The sequence below is a fragment of the Giraffa tippelskirchi genome, chromosome 12, assembly GCF_054371585.1.
Source record: "Giraffa tippelskirchi isolate mGirTip1 chromosome 12, T2T-mGirTip1v1.2.pri, whole genome shotgun sequence".
Classification (NCBI taxonomy): Eukaryota; Metazoa; Chordata; class Mammalia; order Artiodactyla; family Giraffidae; genus Giraffa; species Giraffa tippelskirchi.
Genome location: NC_137286.1, coordinates 36,239,976 through 36,260,558, shown reverse-complemented (window position 1 = coordinate 36,260,558; position 20,583 = coordinate 36,239,976). Strand labels below are relative to the sequence as shown.

Here is a 20,583-nt window from a genome sequence, read left to right as displayed (position 1 = left end):
CCTGTAAAATCCCATGGACAAAGGAGCCTGTCAGGTTACAGTCCATGGGGATGTGTGTCTGTGTGTATTTCTGAGATATAAAAGTGTTTACAATTTATAAAGCTTTTTATTTTCTCATAGCAATTTAGAGATAAAATAAAGCTTAGATAGATTAAATAACTTATTCAGGGACTTTTATTTCTCAGAGTCATACAAAGTTCTGAACAGTTTGTTCCTTTGTCTCAAATCCTTGTCTGTGACTATCATGCTTATTAGGAGCACCAGAGACTGAAGAAAAAAGCAGCAGCAAGCTACATGTGTGCTTAACCCAGCAATGATGCCAGTGCTAGTTATTTCTGGCTCAGAGTTTGGCACTGGAATCCATTCTTCTTTCTCTCAATCCCAGTTGATAATTGTGCCCCTAGTTCCAGGGCCAGGAATCCCCATAAATAAAACACTTTATATGCAGAGGCATTTTCCTGAGAAGATGGATCATAGCTTTTATTATATTCTCAGAGTGGTCTGTGAACCACTGGAAGGCTAAGAAACAATATAACATGATACACTATTACAGAAGTAAATGAAAATAAAAACTTTAAATATGTTCCCCTTTCAGTGGACTTATTACTGCCTTGTGTGTTTCTGTATTTTTTAAAACTTTTTATTAAATTCTTTTATTTTGTATTGAAGTATAGCTGATTAATGGACTTCTCTGGTGGCTCAGAAGGTAAAGAATTCCCATGCAATGTGGGAGACCCGGGTTTGATTCCTGGGTTGGGAAGATCCCCTGGAGGAGGGCATGGCAACCCACTCCAGTATTCTTGCCTGGAGAATCCCCATGGACAGAGGAGCCTGATAGGCTACAGTCCATGGGGTCGCAAAGAGTCAGACATGACTGAAATGACTAAACACACACACATAGCTGATTAATAATGTTGTGATAATTGTAGGTGGACAGCAAAGGGACTCAGTCAGCCATCATAATACATGTATTGATCCTCCCCCAGACTCTATCCCATCCAGGCTTCCCCATAACATTGAGCAGAGTTCCCTGGGCCACACAGCAGATCCTTGTTGGTTTTAAATATAGCAGTGTATACCTGTCCATCCCAAACTCCCTAATCCTTCCCCTGGGGAACCATAAGTTTGTTTTCTAAGTCTGTGTGTCTGTTTCTGTTCTGTAAATAAGTTTGTATCATGTCATTTTATGTTGTTCTGTATTTCGTTATCTAAACGACAAGTAGATCAGGGATCACTTGTAGATCATGAAGGAGGAGACATTTAGGCACCGGAGAAGGCTAGGTACCTCTAGTCAAGACCAGTGCAAACAAGAGAGAGAGGACATGTGTATACCTATGGTTGATTCACGTAGATATACAGCAGAAACCAACACAATATCGGAAAACAACTATACTTCAATTAAAAATAAATTTTTTAAAAAAGTGAAAAAGGAAATGCAGACCAACTTGCTGGAAAATTATTAAGACTTTCAAAATGTCTATAGCAGGGCATTAAACCTAACACAAGGCCCTTCTAAGCCAGGAGACTTATGCAACTACAGGTTGCATGCTCATGAAACTGGTCCTGCTTCTAGTGCATATCACTAAACACACTATTAATTACCTGCCCAATTCTGTTATAGTCCTTTGGACTACCATGCAGCCCTCCATCTATTTCAGGAGCATTGACAATATGCCAGGGATTGTGTTAAATGCTGAGCGTTCCAGATAGGAGCATTCATTCAGTAACACTGAGTGTCTATTATATAAAAGGCCTTGTTCTAGGTCCTGGGACTATGGCTCTGAATAAGACATTCACGTTGGGGAAAACAACCAATAAACAGGAAAAATATCAGATAGTGATAAGTGTCTAGCAAAAAATTAACATAGGATGGTATGATACAGGGTGACTAGATGGTTATTTTAGATTAGGTGTTCAGGAAGGCCCTGAGCTAAGACTTCACTGAAAATAGGCCAGCCCTGTCTCCATGGGAGGTGGAGAAAGTTATCTTAAGCTCGAGACAGGAAAGAGGGAGAGAAAAATGAATGCCAGAGTGAACAGAGGTAGTGGGTACGGAAAGGATGAAATTGCGAGAGGTGGGAGGGAGCAGCTGGCAGGGACCAAATTACCATCATCGGTAAAAGGATTGTTTGAGAGCAAAGGAGTGGGCAGAGTCCGGCGAGAAGGTCCTGACAGGAACTCAGGCTAGATAGACAAGTGGTGGCTAGGTGACTAGGTGATTAGGATGAAAGTAGTGGAGATGAAGCTAAGTGGGCCGATTTGGGTCCGGAGTGCTGTAGGCAGACTCCTATCTGGGAGGGCCCCGGGCTGGGTCAGGTGAGTGGGTGGCCCGCTCAGAGCCTCGCGGAGCCCCGCCCCCAGGGGCCGGCGCGTGGCCGCTGCCCCGCCGACGTGGCCGGCGCAATAGGCCGGGCACGTGTCTGGTCCCAGGCTGGGGGACAGGGGCGCTCGGGGGTCTCCGGCTCCTTCTGGTGATTAGGAGCCGGGGCGCCAGCTGGCCAAACCCTGGCATCCGCGAGCGCGAGCAGAGCAGATGGGCCGAGAGGAAGGGGGCTGGGTCACAGGGAGGAGGGGGCGGCCGGGCGGGCGCGCGCCCAGCCGCGCGCACGCGCCCGAACGGGGGCGCGCAGGAGCGCCGCGGAGGGGAGGGGAGGGGAGGGGAGGGGAGGGGAGGGGAGGGGAGGGGAGGGGAGGGATGGGGGAGGGGAGGGGAGGGATGGGGGAGGGGAGGGGAGGGATGGGGAGGGATGGGGGCGGGGTGGGGGCAGCCCTTTCCCAGGCTGTAGCGGGGGTGGTGTCGCTGTTGCCCTTTTAAGCCACGGGGCCGCCGCCTCCTGCCGGTGGAGTCAGTTACAAAGGGAGCAGCCGCCCAGGCCGCCACACCGCCGCTCGTTGAGGCCTCGGCGCCCCTCGCCATTTTCCAGCCCCGATCCGACGCGGGCCGCGGCGGCGAGGAGAGGCGGAGCCGCGAGAGCGCGGCCCGGGCCGGCCCCGCGGGGCGGTCGCGGCCGTGACGGCGGCTCCGGGCCCGGCTCCCCTTCCGCACCCCTCCCGCCGGAGATGAGGGGAAGATGTCCGTATCAGGGCTCAAGGCCGAGCTGAAGTTCCTGGCGTCCATCTTCGACAAGAACCATGAGCGATTCCGCATCGTCAGCTGGAAGCTGGACGAACTGCACTGCCAGTTCCTGGTGCCGCCACCGGCGCCGCCGGGCAGCCCGCACTCCCCGCCGCCGCCGCTCACACTCCACTGCAACATCACGGTGAGGCGCCCGGCCGCAGCCCCTCAGGGCCGGGCCGGGGAGGAAAGGGGCGCCCCGAGTGCTCGGACAAAGGGGAGGCTGCCCCGGAGAGGCCCCTCGGACCCCTGGGCGGGGCGGGGTGGGTCCGCCCCTTTCCCCGGTGAGGGGCCCGGCTGGGGCCCCGCCAGGACTGCGCGCGGCTGGGGTGGGAGGCGGCGGACGGCGCGTTTCTCCGGCTTTCCCGGCGGGGCTGGGTTTGGAGGTGCTGGCCCTTCTCGGCCCCGGTTGCCTCACGTCGAGGTGGGCGATCGCGGCCGGCCGAGTCCTCGCCGGGTCGCCATGGCCGCCCACAGCCAGGGGCCTGCCCCCGGGGACCGCGGCCCGCGGGTCGGCTGTTGTTTGAGCCCCGGCGGGGCAGGCGAAAGGCCCTCAAGTTTGAACGCGTCCTTCTCCAGTCAGGTTTCCCTGGTTCCGTCTATTCCCCCAATTATTTTTTAAGTTTGGGTTTAAGGAGAAACTAACGCGCTTGTGGGGGAAAAGTTTAGAATGCAGCCTCTGGCGCTGTTTGAATGATCCCCTTCCCGCTGGCCTGGCTCCGCGCTAACGAGTTCCGAAGGCGCGTTGGACCTTGGATGCGGCAGGTGTTCTGCGGCGATGTTTGTGTAGCCCCTCCTGTGGTAAATCGGGTGCAGGAGAAAGGAGATCCATGCCCAAATCTACTGCCTGGAAAGATCGTTTTTACGTCACAAAGTTGGAAAGATCCATTAAAGCTCTCTCATTTGCTTCGTCGGACAGCTCGTGACAAACCCGTAAAAAAAATGTTAAATAAGTTTCCTCATAAAAGTGTATGATGAGGATGTTCATTGTGAAATTGACTTACGGTATCGGTCCAAACTGCAGGATGTGCTTCTTATTATAACAGGAGTCAAGGTGGTGGTTTCATGTTCCTCTGTAAATACGGTTAAAGCTGACTCGAGTGTCCCTTTGGTTAAGTTAGTAGGTAGTTAAGTCCTACAGCGTACCCGGTGCTGTGGAGTCTGCAGAGGCCTTGAGGTTATGATAATATTAAAAAGTTCTCAGAATACCGGGGAGCAGGTGTATATTAAAAAGTAAAAAGTACAATAAAGAGCTGTACTGAGGTGTTCTCTTCTAGGCGCTGGTTTCGCAAAAATGGGTAGAGCAGTCCCTGCTTTCAGAACTCGGGGTTCTTGAGGGAAGAGTTTTACACAACAAACTGTGATCAAGTTCTATGGTATGCTCGTGAAAGCCAAAGAGAATTAACTTTGACTTTGGTTGGGGGCAGGGGGGCGCTTCAGAAAGGGCCTTGAGGAGAGGCGGACTTGTGGAGTTGGGTTTTCACAGGTGAATCGAATTTTGGAAGGGAGCCAAAGGGCATTTCAGGCAGAGGAAACTCCATCCGGAAAAAGACACCACAGCTTTGAAAATGTGGTTGGCTTAGGAATAGAGACGTTATAATGAGACTTGAGAAGCCCAGGATATAGGCGGGCGAAGAACATTTTCCAAGAATGGAAAACAGGAAGTAGTAGTGAGCACAAAGTAAGTGATAATAAAGAGACTGGCTGATCTGAATGATGATTATTCTGCCACAAGTTGAAGTATGGCCAGGAAAAAGTATGGCTGGTTTAAATGACAAACTGAACTTGTAGGCTCCTGGGGAGGTGCAAGCTCAGGTAAATGGGAAGACGTATTTACCATCCAGGACTAGGAGTGGTTCTCTGTAGTGGATGGCATTAGGAAATGTGTGTGTGGTTTTGGTTATTCTAGTGGGGGTGGGATGGTGGTGTTGCTGTGCTGAGCTGGCATTTAAGTGTCAGGGGAATAGGGATGCCAAGTGTAATATTCAGGCAGTCAGCCAGACAGAATTATCCCACTTCAAGTGCCAGCAGTGCCCTATTGAGAACCATATTGGAGGCTGATGGAGTCAGCTGCACACAAAGATACTGAATGATGACCTGGATTAGGGAGTGCAGCGCGAAGTGAGTTAGAGATGCCTGGCAAAAGGAGGATTTGGTGGGGACTAGGGTAATGGTACCATTAATACAAACCACTCAAATTGAGGTGTCAGTGAATTATGACACATTATCAGGAGATAATTATCATGGTAGATGCTGTGTTAATAACATTATTATGGAGAAACATCAAACATATTCAAGAAGTTCAGTAGCATGGAGATCTTCTGTGTATCCAGCCTCAACAGTGATAAACTTTTGGCCAATCTTATTTCATCTCTGCCCCACTTTGGATTATTTTGAAGCAGATTCCAGACATAGCACTTCATCTGTAAATATTTCGGTGTGTATCTCTACAAGATAAAAACTGTTTAGGCATGGCTTAGTGTTTAGATAAAATCAATACAGTTTGCTCTTGTCGATACCTTTTTCTTAGAGGAGAAGGAGCAAGGAAAGGATGGGGTTGGATTTCAAATGCCAGGACCTGTCTACTGTGTTTGATTTGCTATTATCTGAAAAGTTTTAGCTCTTAAAAATGTACTGTTTGATCTATTTTTTTAAAAAAAAACTTTTCCTCTTATTCCCAAATATTTATTGAGTTCTTGCCAGGCCCTGTCTTCTCCATGCTTACCAAGAAGCATCCTTAGGTACTTTCTATAATGTCTGAGTGAATAGTACCTCATTAGTTGTTTCTTACACACATGCATATCAATTTGAGTAATCCTCTAAAGATATAGTTCCCCCTTTTTCTTTCAGGCTTCTGCATCAGCAGTTTTCCCCATGTGGAATGTGCCCCTTTCCCCAACTCATTCTGTCTTGACATGTCTGACCATCCCCAAGGCTCTCTAGTCATACAGTGTATCTATTTCCCTTCCTGCCTCCTGTAGTCCTTAACTGCTGCTTTGGTTATGTTTTCTTATATTCTGTTATAATACAGTGGTGGGTTTTTTTAAAGTCTTTTTCGTGGTGGCAGGGGAGACTTTTCAGTAGTTATGCTTTTCATCCTCCACTCAGTAAATGCTCAGTAAATATTTGTGTTGTTGGTGATATGGCCACCATTTTAGCTACATTCTCTTTGAACAAAAATCTTAACTACCGTGTAAGTTAACTGGCAAGAACTGGTCAAAAGGGCAGAGAAAACATCAAGAAAGTGTCTTGGGCAGTGCATAAATATTTAAAAGGCCACTTAGGGCTTGATAGGAAATCTTCAATTTGACTTCATATGAAAGTGGTTTAAGAAGTAAAAAAACAAGACGAAAGTGTAGATGTTTTTTACTTTTAAGCCAAGGGAGTGTAGCTAAATTTCTTAAATTTGTCCTAATCTTAGATACGAAGGGGAAAGAGGGCTAAATTCAACTTCAAGGAGTCATTTTTTTACTTGTTTTCTGTGAACTCATGATAAAAAAGTCTGTCATGCAGACTTAAGTTATTTTTTCCATTTTCAGTAAATAGATTAATTGCCAGTCAGAGCTAACATCCAGTTGTTATGATCACACCTAAAAGCAAAGCAGCTCATTTTAATAACCTGTGTAGCTTTATTGGGAGCCAGTATAGGACTTTGTTTTAGTTCTTTTGAAATATTTAGCATGACTTGGCAACTCCGTTACTCCTTTTATGGACTTCTTGGCATCTGGGAACTCTTGGTAGCGAATCACTGTTTTAAAGTGAGAAATCCCCCCCAGGATGTAAATTAACTGGTAAACAAATAAAACCTCATAGTACTTTATTATTTGTGTAGCATAAATCATTACTCTTTCTGTATGAGTGGCTATTTGCCAGGCTATTTGTGGTGGAACATTTTTTTGTTTAACTGATTAAATTTCTTTTCAGCATTGCCAAAAAGGGTACTCTTCTCCCCACCCCAACAGCAAGATACTAAATTAAAAATGTTAGAGCTCTGAGTTTAGGAGATGGAAAAAAAATTTTTAGTCTTAGTCTTTGGGACCTCAAGCAAACTACTACTTTTACCGTATTTTTCTATGAAATAGATAATACTTTTTGACCCACATGAGAATGTATTTAGGAGAATTCTCTAACAGTGATAATAATCTCTCTAAATGTAAAAGTGATGATGTCATTAGTGGCTGAATAACACTGGTTTGAAAATACTTTTTAATAGCTTTTCATGGGAAATGAACCAGTGCTGTTAATTTAATTTTTGATGTTTCTTGTCTTTACACTGATGAAAAAAGTAGCCCTGACAATGTTATACAAGGGAAATAACAAAACTTGACTGAAAATCCCAACACCTTTTCTTTGGTTTATTCTCCTGGGACAGATTGCTTTTCCAGTTTGAACTCCTGGAGAATCTTTTGGAAGTATCAGAACTGTCATGTTAAGTGCTTAAGTGGTACTTTCACTCCAGAGGAATCATTGTTTCCATTCATTTGACCAGTTTATAATATAGAGTCAAATTCTTAGTTGGTATCTAGTCTCCCTCATCCCCATTTTTATGACCTTCCTTGAAAGGAGCAGATATATGAAGAGGAGATTTTAGGTTTCCATTTTGTGAATGGTGTATCCTTTAGTAATTTGAGTTTTTTTTTTTTTGGTTAAACTTCCTTAGACCTGGAAAAGGATAGTGTTAGATAAATGTCAGCTAGTTGAGGGGCTGGGAATTGAATTTAAATAGTCCCTGTCAAATAAAGCATTATTGGAGAATCAGAGTGGTAAAGCAGAGGTCCCTTTTTCAAGGCCATTGTGATAGTGTTCTGTGTTCTCTTCTAAAAGATTATTTTGAAAGACAAAGCAGACTCAGAACCAAGGAAACCAGTGGTTTCTGCAGATTCAGTGGTTTGACTCTTTTTCAGCACTTTTGATTTCTCTGCTTCAGTTTGTTTAGAATGAAGTTTTAATTAGCTGTAATTTGCTCCTCAAACAGTTAACATTTTTCAGATCACAGGAGTGTGTATGCAGTTTTCTTTTACCAAATATTAGTGTATTTACTCTGCTTCTGTGGGTTCCAGTCATGTTAGATACTTAGTTGTACATTGTTTACTTGTAAAATGATTATCAGGGAACAGTCTCTTTTTTTCTTTTTGGGGGAAGGGGGGTAGTGTTTTTTGTGTTGTCAGGTCATTTAGGAGTTTATATGGTACCATATGGTAATTCTGTCAGTTTATTTCGTTCTCCATCCCACATTTATTGAACAGCAAAGTGTGAAAATAATGTGTCCTATAACTGTTCTCCAGAAGTGTTACAGTTGTTAGACCTCTGAACCTTCAACAAGAAGTGTGTGTATCAGTTTTCAAAAAGTTAAGACACAGCCATCTCCAAGGATTTCATATCATTTGGAAAAATGCTAGAAACGGAGCATTCTGGCAGGCAGTTTCACAGGCAGGTGCTTGATATAGAGCTGCACATTGGTCTTGTAGTGCATTTATGTGGAAAATAGATAAAGTTATTTCTGAACAAGTCAAGCTCCTTAAACAATGAGAAGCAAAGAGGTCCGTTTGATTAACCTTGAAATATGTTGTCTTAGATTAGGACAACAACACAACATTTTATGGTGGCAGTGGTGGTGAGCTTCTTTGTAATTTGTCTAATAATGGTAACTTTTAGGGTGGTGGTCACAGACAACTTCATCCTTCAAGCCTTAAAACTACTATAAAACCAATAGTATTAATAAAATTGAGGAAAAACAGGACCCCTGAATAATTAGATGGTTAGATAATTGTCTAAGATTTTTGTAACTGTGGTGAGAAAGAGCTGTGTTAGAAGCCTTTAAACATTTAATGTGGGGAAAGTTGCTTGAACTTGTATTGGGATTTTTCAGCACCATCCATTGTTTAAAAATTGTATATCATGGGCCATTTTAAAGAGAAATAGTAAGGAAACTATCTTTTCAAGATAGAAAGCTTAGTTATTAATCTTGTAAAAATTTAAAAGCTTGAAGTATAAGAGGTTGAAAGCATTAATGCTTATGTTTCTAAGTTTCGGTAATAATTTTAGATACCTTTCAAAGCATGTGAGTCGTCTTTTAAACATTACACTGAACAAGCCTTGACCATGATGTAGAATTTGTGCTGAAGGTTCAGTTTCCAGAGGTGATGGTAGTGGATATTTTATAATGTGGAAGACAAGACATTTTTATTTAATTAAGAAATCTAGAAACCAGATAAGCAAAACTAGGAAAAAAATTGCCTGTAATTCTACCACTCAGAACACACCACTGTCCAAATTTTGGGGTATGTATTGTCAACTGGTCATATTTTTTCTCTTATATTTATGTAGATTCCCTCTCTCTTAAAAAAATCAGATTATTTTATAATCTGATTTTTTTTACTCAATAATATTGTAGACCTTTGTAGTAACCATTGCTCTACAATGTCTTCAATTATTGTGCACTGTCTTATTATATGACTTTAGCATTGAGTTAGTCATGTCCCTACTATTAGTGGTTTCTGGATTTTTTCTGTTTTAAATAATGCCTTAAACATTACTAGATCAAGCTAAATCCTCATGTATATAGGTAATATCCTTTGAAAATTTCCTAGTAGTGATAACTTTCCCTTCTTATTGATGAATTGGTTTTTGAAGATGTTGTAACACATGATATTGTGTAGGAACTTTTTTTTCCCTTCCAGGTAGCAGCTTTTATTTATCAGATTGGCAATAATGTTAACAAGTGTCAAGTGAAATGGGCATTCTCATAGTCAAGGCAAAATGTGTAAATATCTGTGACCCTCTAGAAAACAGTTTGGTTTCTTTTAACCCTCTCCATTTAGCAGGATAAATGCTGACTACCCCTGTTGGCCAGCATTGACCTTGTGATGCTAATCTCTGAGAAAGAGGGCCCTAGTCCCAGAGAAGACCCAGATTTGCCTAGTTTAGCTCATCTGACAGCTAATCAGGAATAGGATAGGCTGGTAGAGACCAGTGATCAGGTTTTGGGTCAAGAGAGGAAGGTAGGAAGATGGAAAGGAGATAGGAAAAGTATCCTCAGTGGAACCACATTAATACAGAATGGTAAAAAGATGTTTCTTCCAAGGAAGAAATTCTCAAAGTGAGGGGGAAAAGGTTGGAGCATGGGGACAGGCAGCGGTTTTAATGAGAAGAGTGGCACAATTTTACATTTTTTTGGGGGTTAAACTCTTTGATATCTGGTCTGTCATTTGCTTCTGCATTCAGTCTATGGTGGTATGTTGTTGTGGTTGAAATAATAAGAAGAAAATCCAGCCTCACGCAGATACTTGATTGGAAAAAGAAATATTTTAATAGGCATTTTAGATAGCTGTAGACATTCTTTTTGGATACTGTACTCAAACTTGGTTTTTCTTGGATTTTGACTGGATCTTTCACCCTTGTGTGATATGACATCATGCGTTATTATTTGGAAACTATTAGTTCGCTGGAATCTTATAAATGTTAATATATTTCATTATATAACATAACATTATGTCCATTAATATCACCATCACCCTCATCAAAATACTCTTGGGAAGGCTGTCAGGCTCACATGGTGGAAACAGGCTTTGCAAACTTCTAATTTTTGTTTAAAAGCTTGAATTTTATTATTAGCAATAAATACTGCCTTGGTTTTCCTTGAAATTACAGGTTCTTTTCATTCTTTTTTGAGAAAATATCTATCAGAAACCCAAGTTGGAATAGCCATTGTTTGTCAGTAATTCTTTCAAGTGAAAATGGTGTCCTGTGAAAGTGGTTAGTTCAGCTCACAACCCAGACACACAAGTGCTCTTCCATGCATTCTGTAGGAGTGCTCATGTGTGCCCATTTCGTCACTTGCAATATTAGAAAGATATAAGGATTGAGATTTAGTAAAATAACTGCCTCATCACAGACATTCATAAGTGAAATGCCTTTTTCTTCTTTGAAACACCTTTAATGCATAGTGGTGAATACCATGACTTCAAGTATAGTTTGCTGTCACTGCCTTTATCTGTGCTAAGGTACCCACCATTGTATTGGCACCATTGGTAAGAATGTTAAATGTGCAAAAGGCAATTAACATCTTAGTATTCCTGTAGAAATAGTTTGGACCTTGGAGTCCAAGGGCCCCACTTAGAGAACTGTTAACATAGTTGCTTAGACCTACTATATATCCTGTCTTCTTTTGTCTAGGATTAGAAAAATATGACATGGGTAGTAACTGATCTCAGTATTTCTTTTCTTTTCTTTTTGTAATATGGTTTTGAGGGGTTTTAGCCCAGAGCACCACCCATTGATATATTTTCTTTTGCTTATGCAGAACTTTAATCAATGCAATGAAGCTCAAAATGTAGTTTCTTTTTTTCTTTTTTTAAGGCTAAAGAAAATACAAATCTAAAACAAAATGGTTTAGATAGTGTATTCTCCAGACTAGGCTGAAGACTTCGAAGAAAATGTAATATTCAGTAAGTAATTCTCACTAAAAATGGGATTAATTTTGAAGACCATCTACGTTTTAGCCTTAAAGAGGTTTGGGACACAGTAAGAGTTTGAGGGATGGGGATACAGAAATAAACCATTGCCGAATGGATATAATGATGTTCTACTTCAATTTTTTTTCTTTAAAGAATATTTGGTAAAATGCTTTAAAAATATTCAGATTTTGTGGCTCCAAGTATATTGAGATTATAATTCTCAAACTGTAAAATTGTCATCTTTCTGTGACTAGATCCTAACTGCAGCTAATACGGATAATAATGGCTTTCCCTAATATGTAACAGAAAGCAGTACAAATGAACAGAGTAAATGTTAGTAGGTGGAAATGTGTAATGTTTAATTCGTTAACTTTAAAAAATCAACACATAATTGTGCTTTAAAAAAGTATATAGATAGTAATAGCATTTCTTGGTAGTATTCAGTTTGTGTGATGTAATAAAATATTGGAATTTTATGGTGTTTGAATTATTTATTGCTCTGCAACTAGTTTAGCAGCTTAAAACAGACATTATCTCACTATCTCTCATTATCTCATTTTGATTATGGGTCTGAAATCTGTGTGTGACTTACCTGGGTTCCTTGGCTCAGGGTCCCTGACCAGGCATTCAAGGTGTTGGCTGAGGCTGTAGTCATCTCAAGGCAGGACAGGACAGTCCTCTCCGCCTCCAAGTTCATTCATGTACTTGTTGGTAGGATTCATCTCCTCAAATGCTGTTGGTCTGCGGGCCTCAGATTCTAGTTGGCACTTGGTCAGAGGCCTCTTCAATCCCTTGCCCAGTGGGTTTGGACCGCTCCGTAAGGAACTGTTTTCCATCGGGGGAACAAATGAAAGAGCAGGGGAGGGTGAGCAAGACAGAACTTCCCATCTCTTTGTAACCTAATTTCAGAGGTGACATCTGTTAGTTTACTGTATTCTGCTTGTTACAAGTGAGTCATTAGGTCTGGGGGTGAATACCAGGAGGTTAGGATTATTGGGGCCATTTTAGAGGCAGCTTCTTACAGTGTTCAAGAACACAACTGACCTTGATGATTGGGAGCCCACAGACAGCAGCTGTACAAGGAGAATGCGTGTCTCAGAGTCCAGCTCCCATGGCAAGTGAGCACTGAATGTAGCCCTAAGATAGCTGTGTTGCTGTTTGTTCTGCCTTTCTAACATTTACTATATTTAAGAAGTAATCTTGACCTCATTTAAGAAATCTGTCCTTTAGAAACTACATTCTTGTTTACAATCTAAGAAAGGCAGGGAAATTATTAGGAAAAAGGCGAAAATTAAATGGGATTGCTTTTAGCAGCCAGTTTTCTAATGGAGAAAAAAATCTCAAGGTAACTTCTGTAATTACACTACTGAGAAGACAAGGCATACAGTGAGTGGATTTTAAAAATTAGTTTTAGCATTTGTAAGGATTTAAAAACATGTGCATAGATATGTATTCCTTTACTTTGTTTACAAAATTGAGTTACATCTCATCTAGATAAAGCCTAGAAATGTAGCTTTATTATACTGAAAGGCAAAAAGTAGTATGATTTAACTCTATAGACTACTTCAAGGTTGGAAATTTTTGTTTTTGCTTTTAATTTGTTTTTGTTTCTTGAAGGATTTATTATGATTCTAGATTTTAAAGCCCTTAAAAAATGTTAAAGCCGACAAATCCATGCCATGATAGACCTTTCTTTGTAAAGAAAGGAAACCCATCATCCTTGGTACTTGCATAACATTTTTTCTGCTTTTGATGGAACAACTTTTGGAGTATATTCTCTTCTGTTTTAAATCAGACTGCAAGTCCTTTTTTTAAGGCTTATAAATCATATAACATGAAGCAGGCAAGATTAAACTATAGAGCTTAATAATTTTTGTTTAGAAAATTAAAAACATGAATTTTTAATAAATTTAAAGACATGGATTTTAATGTGTTACTTTTCTTTCTATGATATGTTTGACTTAAATTTGTGATCATCTTACCATTTAGTGGTGGGGTTTAGTTGCATATCCAGGTTAGCCTGTATGTAAATGTGTTTAACATCAGTGTCTCCGTAACAGGAATCTTATCCATCTTCTTCACCAATATGGTTTGTGGACTCTGATGATCCAAATCTGACATCAGTTCTGGAACGTCTCGAAGACACTAAGAACAACAATTCGGTGAGAAAATAAACCACACTACTTTTTTTTTTTTTCTCATGAACATAACAGAATTCAAGTGTTAAGAGGTAATATGATACAAAAGCTTGATTAACGACTATTTGATAACCTAGTCTTTAGCTCCTCTAAGATATTTTTTTTGTCCTTCAAATTCTGTTTAGTACTTGGTTTCTCATTTTTATTCCCTGTAACTATAGTCTTAGTTTAGCTCCAGAATTAGGTTGTCTCTTTCCCATGAATCCTAATCATTAAATTAAGTAAGCATTTTGATTGGATCCACTATCCAAGGTAGGAAATAGAAAAAGGGAAAAAGACTGAGGTAGATGTGAGGGGGAAATAATGATAGAATGACCCCAATTGATGTTTCTGTCAAGAGTCTATATAACTCTGCAGTAAAAACCAAAGGCTTATAAATAAAAAAATATTTTTTAATATATAAAGAAATCAGATTTCTTTGATTATAAAACTATTAAGTGACCCTTGTGAAAGAACTAGTGAAATTAAAAACAATAAAAAGAAAATAGAAATCACCCTAATTTTTCTCTACCTGATATAAACATTGTTGACATGATGGCAGTTTTTTTTAATCAGTATTTTTCTTTTGCTTGTAAAATACATATACTCTTAAACATATGTTTAAATTATTATTAAAGTTATATCATTTGCATTTTTCCATGATATCACAAAGTTCTTATAGAAGAGTATCAGTCATTATTTGCAGATAACGTGATTGTTTACCTTAAATCCAAAGGAGTCAGTTGAAAAAGCAATTTTTAAGATGATTGATTAAAAGTTCTGTTATATAAAAATCAAGTTTTCCTAAATATCAGCTATAATCAGAAAATACAGTGGACAGGTATTTTATTGATAGCCACAATTAAAGAAAAATTAGATACCTAGGAATAAGCTTAGATGTGCAAGTTTTGTATCAAGAAAACTATAAACATTTGCTGAGTGGAATGAAAGACTTGACAACTGTGTTCCTAGATGTGCAGACTCCCATATTATAAATATGTCAGTTATCTGTAATTTCATGTGAATTTATAAATTGAATGCAATTCCAGTAAAAATCCCAACAGATTTATTTTTGGAACTTGACAAAATGACTCTAAAGTTTGTTTTGAAGAGTAAATAATAATAATTATCTGACCAGATACTAAATAAAGTACCAAGTACTAGCACTAAGCTGGACAGATAAAGGCAGTTAGAAATTTAGAAACATAATCATGCAATTGAGAATTTAGAATCAGTTAAATTGAACCAAAATACTCAATAAGTAAAGGATAGATTATTTTATGAATAGTATTGGGAGAACTGACCATTTGAGGAAGTTAAAGACTTACCTCAGATTTTTGTCACAATAAGTTAGAGGTGGTTTAAACATTTGTTCTTAAAATTAAGATCAGAGGAACTTCAGTGTGAGTATTACAAGAGTAACAACAAAGCCATGAAGATTAGAGGAAAAAATTAAAAGCTAGACAGACATGTGTTCACATCTCCAGCAAGGGAGGGGCAGCAGGACAGGTTATGAGCAATAGACATAGCCCCCTTACCAATGCTTCCCTTTAAGAGGTTGCCTCTAAAGATCTAAAGTTGTAAGTTTTATAATAGTAGAAATGAGTGGGCTTATTTTTTGATGTCTAAAATATTGCATCAAAAAATGCTCCTAAAGTAAAATGACATAGGATATAAAATTTGGTCCAATTTTATGAACGAGTATTTACATAAAAGAAAAAACAAACTCATCCTCTACTCTTTCTTGTGCTCTCTGCCAGTTATTTTATAATCTAGTTTCTTGATCAGATAAGCTATCTTTTCTCACATTTAATTCATTATAATTTGGATTCTGCCACCTTTGTTGTACTAAAATTTTTACCCCTAGTTGCCAAATCCAGGACTACTTCTTTAGGCCTAAAGTTTCTGCAGCATTTTGATACTGTTGACTCTTTCCTTTTAAAACAGTCTTTCATTCAACAAACACATATGCTTTACTGTCCACCAATAAAGAGCTGGTTAAAAATAATGCTGTATAGTTTTATGATAGAACATCATGTTGTTGTTGTTAAGAATGCAGCCAGTCTTTCCACAAGAGCACATGCAATGTTCCAAGGTGTCCTAAAGTGAAAAAACAAGGCAAAGCATATTTTCTATAATCTGGCCCCTTTTGTATAGTGGCAGTTACTAAATCGTGTCTGCCTCTTGTGACCCCATGCACTGTAGTCCACCAGGCTCCTCTCTCTGTGGGATTTCCCAAGCAAGAGTACTGGAGTGGGTTGCCTTTTACTTCAGGGGATCTTCCAGACCCAGGGATCAAACCCAGGTCTCCTGTGCTGCAGGCAGTCTCCTGCATTGAAAGCGGATTCTTTACTGACTGAGCCACCAGGGAAGCACGTATACAGTGTTGTAAAAAATACATAAGTAAATATATATCTGTGTGTACACTGGTTTATACATACTTTTTTTTTTTACCTGGGTGGATACAGGAAACTATTAGTAGTAGGACACAGAAAAGTGTTTTTTAAAAACTTGACTGACTTTTCTGCCAGGCTTTGTGATAAGTGCTCAGTATAAAAGATAAGTCCTATCTCTGTCCTCTGAGGATTTCCGTCAAATCACTCTCTCCTGTTTCTGTCTCTTACTACCTTGCCTTGGTCTTCTCTGAGCTTTTATTCCTTGGTCCACCTCTTTGTTCTCTTTCTGTGCTTTCTCTGAGTAATCTCTTCTACCCCCATTACTTAAAATTGTGGCCTATATTCCAATGATTCCTAAATTTGTATCTCTAGATAAAATTTTGTCTCCTGAGTTTGACACCCATTATTTGTCTATATATCACATAGATCCAGGGAATCTCACTCAGATGTGCCATGGCTGTTCAAAATGATTACATCTAAAATTTCAGTTCATCTACATCTTAGTACTCCATCACCTCCATCACGTTTCCCCTCAAAAATTTCTCTCTGTGATTGTAAATAGGGCAAAATGAAATAATGAAAGTTGTTACCCATACCTGAATGTGGAAACTATCTTAGAGTTCTTTTTTATACCAGTATTTCCTGACCCCTGCCTCCTCAACCTCACACTATCTAGCAAATTTCTAAGACTTGTTCATCTCCCTTCTAAATATTTCTTAAATTCTTGCCCCATGGTCTTAGTTTCTTCTGATCCCTTAAACACCTTTTTGGGGGAGCATGAATTTGAAATTCCTGGGAGGCGTACTGCCCTGTTTCTTACTGCCTGGTGCCCCTCTACCACCACGCTGCCATCTCTCCCACAGTGCTCGTGGAGCTCTTCCTGTACCAGGGGGTGGAGTGTCCAGGTCTGTCCAGCTCACCCAGCCTCCTGTTTATTATGTAGTGAGCACAGAACAGAGCTTATCAGATGGAGAACAAATCCACGGTGGGGCTTTGCTATTTTTTAAGCTTGAGGATACTTTTGATACTAATTTACTGCTCAGCTTTCCTCATTTTCATTTGCACCATTTTCCACTTTGGAAAGGCTTGTTCTTTGCTTTGTTTAGCCAATTCTAATTCTGTTTCTGTTTTCCCTTAGTCCTTCATAAATCTGCTTCTTTCTCTTCATCTCTTTTCCTGGTTGGCAACATCTAGGAAACTGTTCTGACCAATTGAAGTAAGTTGCCTTACTTGCTCCCAGTCAGGTCTACTGATAGTGACCATTCTTCTTAAATCATAATGCTAAACTTATACATTGAAAACAATGTATATTTTTTTAAACAATGAAAAATGTATTTGTGGATATGATTTACCTTGCTTAAAGTAAATATGCTCTAAAAATCTGAATTTAAAAGTGGAAAGGGGTTATTCTTTGCAGTTTTCCTAGTGAAGCCTTTTTTTTTTTGACAAACACTTAAGAGCCTCTAAGTGTCAAGTGTTTTCACAGAAGATTTCATTTAGTCTTTACCCTTATGAGAAGGTTTTAATTTCCTTATTTTCCAGATGAGGAGACTCAGACTCAGGGCATTAGGTACTGTATCCAAGGTTGCCTAGGTTCCAAGGCTCTGTCTGCTAGACCACATTTGCCTCTGTACTTTCAAATGATTGGCTGTGAAATATATAATTTTATAATCCATGTGCAACAACACTGCTTCTGTTTTCTGTAGCCTTGTTAATGTATTAATGTATTCTGGTAAGTTACTAAGAAAAGAAGTTAACAACTGAAAATTAGGCAGTGTTTGGAGCTTCTCTTCCTCTGCCATTTTTTTTCATGTCATTCTACTAGGCAGCCCCTAAAATATTTCTTAAGATTGTTATTTTATCTGTAGGCTGTAATTGAGCAGTAATAAACTTTTTTTTTTCCATTTCCTACTGGATTAGTTAAAATAGTTGTAGCATTATTCATGTCTTCTAAGGGCTCTTTAACATAATACTTATTTACTAAAATGTGTTTTGTAGCTTCGTCAGCAATTGAAGTGGTTGATATGTGAACTCTGCAGATTATATAACCTTCCTAAGCACCTGGATGTTGAGATGCTAGATCAACCACTACCCACGGGTCAGGTAAAGTAAAAATTCTCAAGTGTTCAAGAGCTAAAATACATTGTCTCCTGCACAAATAAAATTAGGACGATTTCTCATTATTATACAACTTATTTAGAAGTTAGTTTTTGTTTTCCTGTTGAATTGTTTTGTTTGTTTTAGGTACTAAAAATAACCTTTTCATTCTTGGGAGCTGCTGGTAATGTTTACTATGACAGGCAAACAATTGCCCTTGTCCTCATCACCACCTTTTTGTTGTTAATATTTCTGGTTGCCATAACTGTTCCTTGCTTCTGCAATTGTTTGCTTTTGTTTATTTACTTACCTTCACCTGAGAATGCCATCTCTCTGCCTTTTTGTGCTTCTAAAGGCCTAACTCAAATGTTATCTCCTCCATGCAGCAGAAGTACCCGCTTGCTCACCACCACCTCTAACTTCTCTGGATTTCTGGATTTACCTATTTAGGTATAATTTCTTGACTTGTACTATAATAAAGATTTAACTCTTGTACCACCCACTTACCCACCCACCTCCCCTTCCTAAAACATCTTTATATTTAGTCATATGAATAATCATCATTTATCATTAGGACTTTGTAGTGTAGTTTTCTGTTATATTTCCTTTGTACAAATTTTTGCTGTGCAGTGTCTTCCTTAGTAATAATTCTTAGTTTAAAAAAGTTTTGTCCTGTCTCTTTTCTATGAGATCTCCCCTCTCTTCTTCAGCCTTTGGTTTCTTCTGTACCAGTCTCAGCAGGTTGTTTTCTGGGCTGGCTATTCAGCGGTCATCTTGAAATTTTTCTTGTCTCCTCTACTGGAGTGGTAGATACATTGTTTTCAGATTTCATGTTTCTTTCTTGGCTTACCTCTTTTCATTTCCCTGGAGTAAAATGATTTTAGTCAAGTAAAATCTTAAGAAAACATGAAGAGGTGGTACATTTCTGAGCTCTAACTTCTTAAAAATAAAAAAAAAATGGCCAGACCACCATAGGTTTGAATCTTGATTCTACTGCTCATTAGTTGTATTACCTAATTAGCTTAGGCTAGTTACCTAGCAATATGTGCATCAGTTTCCCATTTGCAAAATGGGAGAAATGCTAGTAATAACGTATATTTGGGGGGACATGTAAAGATTAAATAGTTTGTTACATGTAAATCATTTAAGGCAGTGCCTGGTGCATAATAAATGCCCAATAAATGTTAACTGCTATTATATTCTTCACTGGATTGATAGTTTGGTTGAATGTGTAATTCTTGGTTGAAAAAAATTTTACCTCAGAATTTCAGACTGTGCTGTTGTCTAGTCAGTAGTGGTATGCCATTCTCAGTCTTAGTCATCTCTGCGTGACTTTCAGGAAGCTTTTAGGACTTTGTCCTTCCCTTGGTGTTCTGAAATATCACAATGGTTTACTCAGTCGTGGTTTGTTTGGTTTTCCATTGTTTTTGAGCACTTAGTATGGATGGACTTTGTCAAATTTGGACTCTTGAATCTTTCTTTTTGGGTAGATGTTCTTATATTTTTTTCCTGTGGCACTTTCTCCTTTCCATTCTTTCCTTTGTTCACTTTGGAATACCTAGCAGTAGGATTTTCGACTTTCTTGCTTGAATCTTTGTATCTCTGTCTTAATTTCAAATTCTGAAACATTTGCCTTTCAATTTTTGAAAATTTTATTTGAACAATCATAACTTTATAAGGTTATTTTGATTATTTATTACTGCTTAACCAGTTACCCCAGAACTTAATGGCTTAAACAACACTTTATTCTATCTCTTAGGATTGTGTGGGCTGGTTAGGCTTAGCTGGACAGTTTTTCTGCTGACCTCACTGTGCAGTCAGATAGTGGCTGGGACTCGTAGTTATTTGGACATATGACTGCACTGGAATGTCCAACATGGCTTCTTCATTCGCAGTCTGATGCCTGCTGTTTCCTCACATGGCCCTTCTTACGACATGGCATCTCATCATTCCAAGTCTCTCATTGCGGCTTCTCTTCCTTTAGAAAGGTAGTCAGAATTCTTATTTTTGGCTTTTAAGAGCACAAAAGTGGAAGCTGCCAGGCTTTTTTTAAAGTTTAGATCTAGAATTGGCACAGTGTCATTTCTACCATGTTTACTGGTTAAAGCAAGTCACAGGGCCAGCCCAAATTGACAGTGGGAGGGGTCCATATAAGGGATGAATGCTGGGAGATGTGGCTAATTGTGGGTCCTCTCCAAAGATGAACCATAAGTTCTAAAAGCTTGTTCTCTGATTATTCCTTATTCGTAGCATTCTATTTTTGTTTTGTTGATGTAATCATAAGTGTCTTTAAGGAGTTACTTTGATATTCTCCCTCAAGCATCTCTATTTCTCTTTAATAA

General features: G+C 39.5%; 1 protein-coding gene across 3 annotated transcripts in view; it reads left to right on the top strand.

Moving 5' to 3' along the window:
• Positions 1-2,839: 2,839 nt before the first annotated feature.
• UBE2Q2 (ubiquitin conjugating enzyme E2 Q2) overlaps positions 2,840-20,583 on the top strand; it is a 58,017-nt gene continuing 40,273 nt past the window's right edge. Inside the window, exons 1-4 of one of the 3 annotated variants that reach the window (XM_081549645.1) lie at positions 2,840-3,260; positions 13,632-13,733; positions 15,743-15,745; positions 18,143-18,242. In XM_081549645.1, coding sequence (XP_081405771.1) covers positions 3,072-3,260; positions 13,632-13,733; positions 15,743-15,745; positions 18,143-18,242 — 394 coding nt within the window. In that variant the 5' untranslated portion in view covers positions 2,840-3,071. Of the gene's footprint in view, positions 3,261-13,631; positions 13,734-15,742; positions 15,746-18,142; positions 18,248-20,583 lie in introns of all 3 variants that reach the window. The other 2 variants (XM_081549644.1, XM_081549646.1) reach the window with 2 other exon arrangements.